Genomic DNA, 4,765 nt, shown 5'->3' on the forward strand with positions numbered 1-4,765 from the left:
GCCCTCCCCCAGCCACACACCTGCTGGACAGCCCCCGCAGCAGCGCGGTTCACCCCTCTTCTGGTGGCGGTGGACACAGGTGCATCCGGGGCCTGCAGAGCCACCCTGGCCCTGGGCCCCCAGCAGCACGAGGGCAGCCTGGGGACAGGTGCTGCTGGCTGGCTGTGGGGCTGTCCGCGGGGTGCCTCCCCTGCCCCCCACGCCCCCCACCAGAGGCCCCAGCCCTTACCCTCAGAGCAGCAACTTCCCAGCTTCCTGAGCAGAAGGGCTCCCGCGGGTGGGGTGGGGCCAACCTCCGCCCAGACACAGATCAGGCCTGGGGAAGCTCCCGGCCCCCCACAGGGGGGACCACAACCAGACTACCCCCCACCCATGTGTTCTCTAAGGCGGGGACCCGGGTTCCATTCTGCCTGGGGACCCCCAACCCATGCGGCCCCTGGAAGGGGTTTCCTCTCAGCGGAAGGGCCCTGCCCCAGCCGGGCCTCTAACTAGGTCAGAGGAGGGGGCAGCTGCCAGGTGGCAGACACCAGCTCCCAGAGGGCCCCTTCCTTTGCTGAGGGCCCAGGTCTAGTCCTCCCCGCCCGCACGCCCGACTCACCACAGCCACCACAGCCACCACCGCCACACAGCCCCCTGGCCGGGGCTCCATGGCCTGGGCACCGAGCCGGGCCCTCCCGCGGGAGAGCACAGGCCTGGCCAGGGGCTTCCTGGCTGCTCTGCCCTGCCTGATGGGCGTCCACGCCCAGCCCAGCACCCAAGCCCCGCCCCGGCCACCAGAGGCGCTTCCTCAGGGTGGGGGCCAGGATGGAGCCCAGGGGCCCTGGAAGCGGACACCCCAGGTCTGTCCCTGGTACCCGTGAGCTCACCTGGCACCGGGACCCTGCGGGCTTCATCTGGGGCCCCGTGCCCAGTTCTACCCCCGGCCCCGAGACCACCGCTTTGAGGTGAGACCAGAGCAAATGACTTCCCCTCTCTGGGCCTCAGAGCCCTCCCCCAGCCATCGAGGGCCGGGGCCAAAAGTACCCGGATGAGAGACACACCCACCTTCCCCAAACACATGTGGGTGGGGGACAGAAGCCAAGTCTTAGGGCCCCCTGAGGTGAGCCCTCGGTGCCTGGGTCTCCGGCGTGGGCGCGCTGGGAGTACTGGGGCGGTGCCCCCCCCATCAGCTCCTTCTGCTTCCCAGCCTTATCCCGGCGGCGCCCCACTGCAGATGAAGGGGGTTGGGCGCGCAGGCAGCAGCCCCAGCCCAGAGCCCAGGTGCCCCCATGCCGGGCAAGGCGTGCTCCAAAGACAAAGGACTCTGCCCAGTGAGTATACACAGTCTTTATAAAAGAATCAGAAGCTCAATAAATACGCAGCTGTACACAAAGCCCCGCCCCGCCGGAGGGAGGGAGGGAACCGTAAGGGCAGGGTCGGCCCTTGGGGCCAGGTGGGGCTGGAGGGCTGCCTGGGACCCCGTGGCCATCCAGGAGGGGGCGGGCTCCTGCCCAGGCAGGTGCAGGTGGGGAGGCGAGCGCGGGGGCCGCGGCCGGGGGACACTCCTGAGGGGCGCTGCAGCCAGGGCTGGGCTCCGAGGAGCGCCCTCCGCCTCCCTCCGTCCAGTCTGGCAAAGTGCAAATCGGGCCCCAGGCGGGCAGGGGTCCTGCCCGGCGCTCCGGCTGGCGCGGACACGAGGTGGCTGAGGAGCTGGGGCGGGCTCACCCCAAGGCGTGTTGGCTGCTGTCCCTCCGTCAGCGGCACCCTCGGAGGCCTCCCTGTGCTCAGACCTCCCTGCAGGGGATTGGGGGTGCAGAGACAAAAGACGGGCCCTGCTGATGCCACTCATAGGTCCCCTCCCGCCCCCGGGGGCCTCTGCTCCCCCCCACTGTCCACGGAGGCACTCACCTGTTTCGGGGGAGGCTCAAGCTCCCTCCTGCATCCCCAAATGCTGTCTGCTCTGACAGTGCCCCTCCCCACCGAGGCCCCATGCCCCTGGGGCTGCGTGCCCAGCCACCACCCCTCCCCAGGCCGGGCCACTCACGAGGCGGTGAGCGTGGAGTTGAGCAGCAGGCTGGTCCTGATTCGGTAGAGCTGTGCCAGCGTCAGCCTCCGGTGCTGGGCAGAGATCCCTGCGGGGGGCTCGGGCTGCAGGGCGGGCGAGGTTCCCGAGGGCAGCTCTCCGCTCCTCCCGGCAGGTCCTTCGGGGCCCCCAGCTGGGCAGCTGGCTCTACCCTCCGACTCCGCCGGCCCCCGGCCATCCCAGCTGGGCCTGGCTTCCCGGGGGGAGGCCCGAGGCCCGGGGCCAGGGGCTGGAGCAGCCAGACAGAGTTCTGACAGGCTGCGGCTGGGGCCTGGGGGCGCGCCACGAGCGGAGGCCCCCGACAGCAGCTGGAGGAGGCTGGCCTCGGATTTGGACTTGAGCAGCTGGGGCAGCAGCTGGACCGGGGTGCGGCGGCGGAGGCGGGGCGAGGATGAGGGGGCCGGCGGCGATTCCGGGGCCCAGGGCGCCGGCTCCGCCACAGGGGCCGGGGCCAGGAAGTCCTGGAGGGAGGTGGGGGAGAGGGTGCCGTAGGCGGAGTCCATGGAGCACGAGCGCCCGTCCACCGGGCCCAGAGGCAGCAGCTCGCCGGTGGGCGTGGCGGAGGCGGCGGTGGTGCCCAGCGAGGTCTCGTCGGACTGGGAGCTGAAGGGGCCACCCTCGGACTCCGGCGAGGACAGCGCGTCCCCAGGCTGCACCACCACGGCCAGGGTCTCCGTGGAGCCGTCCGAGGCACTGTGGGGCGGGACGAGGGGTCAGCCGGGCCACGGGCTGGGGTACGGGCTGTCCGGCCAGCGGGGGCCCCCGTACCAGTGCTGGGAGTCCAGACTGTCGCTGCTCCTGCGCAGGGTGGGCGAGCTGGCGGCCGAGGCGCCGCTCTCTCCCCCTTCCTCAGAGTCCTCCTCCTCCTCCTCCTCCAGGCTCTGCAGGTGCTGCTGGCCGCTCGGGAGCTCCTGCGCACGCAGCTGCTGCAGCTGGTTCTGTGGGAGGCGGGGGCCAGAGGGGCTGCAGCACCACATCCTTCCCGCCGCACCGCTGCCCACCTCGTCCCACCGCACTCCACCCACCGCTCTCACCTGGGCATTGTAAATGGCATCCACCCAGCTCCGGCACAAAGCCTGGCCGCTGGCCTGGAACGTGTAGGCCCCCACGGCGCTGCGGAACTCGTTCAGGTAGATAAGGAGGAAGGAGCCTGGTGGGGAGGGGCCGGTGTCAGCCGGGGCCCGGGCAGCCGGGGCCCGGGCAGCCCCAGCCTGCCTCCGCCGCCATCGCCCAGCCCACCAGCAGGGGCGGGCTCCTCACCAGGGTCCCGAAGTTCCCGGCACACCAGCCTGTCCACCAGCATGGGTGGTCTGATGACCTTGGTCCTCTCTGCTTTCTTCACGGCCTTGGTCACCAAGAGCAGATCGGTGAAGAGGAAGCAGTACACGTCCATCTGCGGGCAGAGGGGGCGGCCCCGGGTCAGGGACCCTCCGCCCCAGCGGCAGCGATGCCTCCCCCGGATTGCTCAGACCTGCTCCCCCGCCCCGGCCAGCCTAACTGAAATGAAAGCAAGGTGCAAGCTCCTTCCCAGCGAGGAGATTCTATGTCGAAGAAGAAAGGGGAGATGACTTAATCGCCCCCCGGCTCATCCCCGCGCCTCTGGTCTACACCCCAGTTACACACACAGAGAAACTGCATGCCCCCCTTAGCCTCAGCATCTTAAACAAACGGGGTTGGGCGGAGGGAGCTGCTCCCCGAGTCTGGGGGGCCCTCTCATGGCCTTTACAGGAGCAGCCAGGGCCGCGTTGGGACAGGTACATCTTTCCCTCTCCACTCTGACAAAAATACTTTATACGAGCCCTCGCTGCCCTGGTCCCGTCCGCCTGGGGAGGTCCAAACCCGGGGGGGGGGGGCGGCGGCCCCTGGGGTCACCTTGCTGTCCTTCCCCTCCCTCATCCTGAGGCTCCCCTCCAGCAGCAGCTGCCGTGTCTCCTCCGGGGAGGCACCGAGGATGGACGTGGTCAGGTCCAGATGCAGAAACTCCTTCAGGATCTGGGAGCAGGTGGGGCCGTCAGGGTGGACCCCCAAGTCGGCCAGGAGCCCACCAGGGAGCCGCAGCGTGCCCCTCCCAGCAGGGTCGCAGACACCGCGCTCCGGGGGGGCAGAGGCAGCGCCCACCTTGTCCACCTCGTCGTTGCTGCCCTCCACCACCTCGTAGGCGTCGATGCGGCTGACCACGGCGGCCAGCCGCTGGCGCTCCTGCCGCTGCCGCATGCACGCGTTCACGTGGTGGATGAAGCGCTCCACCGAGTCGATCTGGGGCGAGGGCGGAGGGCTCAGGCCCGGCCGCGGGCGCGGGCCCGGGGGTCGGTCGGAGAAACGCCCCCCATTACCATGGTAACGACCGCCTCCTTGGCGCGCGGCTCGTCCGTCTTCCGCAGCAGCGACTTGAGCAGCAGCGGGTACTTGGTGAGCCGCTGGTGGGGCTTGGCCAGCATGTCGCTCAGCTTCAGCCGCTGGCACTGCTGGTGCTTCTCGGCCCACTGCGGGGAGGCGGGCTCAGGGCGCCGCTAAGCCGCGCGGCCCGCCCCTCGCCCGGCCCGCGCCGCCCTCACCGTGACGTAGGCGCGGAAGAGGCCGTTGTCGCGCAGGAGGCCCCGCACGTACTCCAGGCAGCCCTCCTCCTCCGAGCAGTAGCGGACGTAGGGCTGGAAGAGGGAGCCGAACTGCGGGGGCGCGGGGCCGGCGTCACCCCGCGGCCGC

The 4,765-nt window shown here is 70.5% G+C and overlaps 1 protein-coding gene across 1 annotated transcript in view; it reads right to left on the reverse strand.

Annotated features, from left to right (window-relative positions):
• Nucleotides 1-1,310: 1,310 nt before the first annotated feature.
• The window catches only part of PLEKHG5 (pleckstrin homology domain containing, family G (with RhoGef domain) member 5), a 27,416-nt gene continuing 23,961 nt past the window's right edge, over nucleotides 1,311-4,765 (reverse strand). The window contains exons 11-19 of the mRNA XM_012722056.1: nucleotides 4,618-4,728; nucleotides 4,396-4,545; nucleotides 4,181-4,318; nucleotides 3,935-4,054; nucleotides 3,323-3,455; nucleotides 3,097-3,212; nucleotides 2,831-3,000; nucleotides 2,024-2,755; nucleotides 1,311-1,773 (exon numbers count right to left, since the gene is read on the reverse strand). Of these exons, the coding sequence (XP_012577510.1) occupies nucleotides 1,764-1,773; nucleotides 2,024-2,755; nucleotides 2,831-3,000; nucleotides 3,097-3,212; nucleotides 3,323-3,455; nucleotides 3,935-4,054; nucleotides 4,181-4,318; nucleotides 4,396-4,545; nucleotides 4,618-4,728 (1,680 nt within the window). The 3' untranslated portion in view covers nucleotides 1,311-1,763. The remainder of the gene's footprint in view (nucleotides 1,774-2,023; nucleotides 2,756-2,830; nucleotides 3,001-3,096; nucleotides 3,213-3,322; nucleotides 3,456-3,934; nucleotides 4,055-4,180; nucleotides 4,319-4,395; nucleotides 4,546-4,617; nucleotides 4,729-4,765) is intronic.

The sequence above is a fragment of the Condylura cristata genome, unplaced genomic scaffold, assembly GCF_000260355.1.
Source record: "Condylura cristata isolate star-nosed mole 26May11 unplaced genomic scaffold, ConCri1.0 scaffold00008, whole genome shotgun sequence".
Classification (NCBI taxonomy): domain Eukaryota; kingdom Metazoa; phylum Chordata; class Mammalia; order Eulipotyphla; family Talpidae; genus Condylura; species Condylura cristata.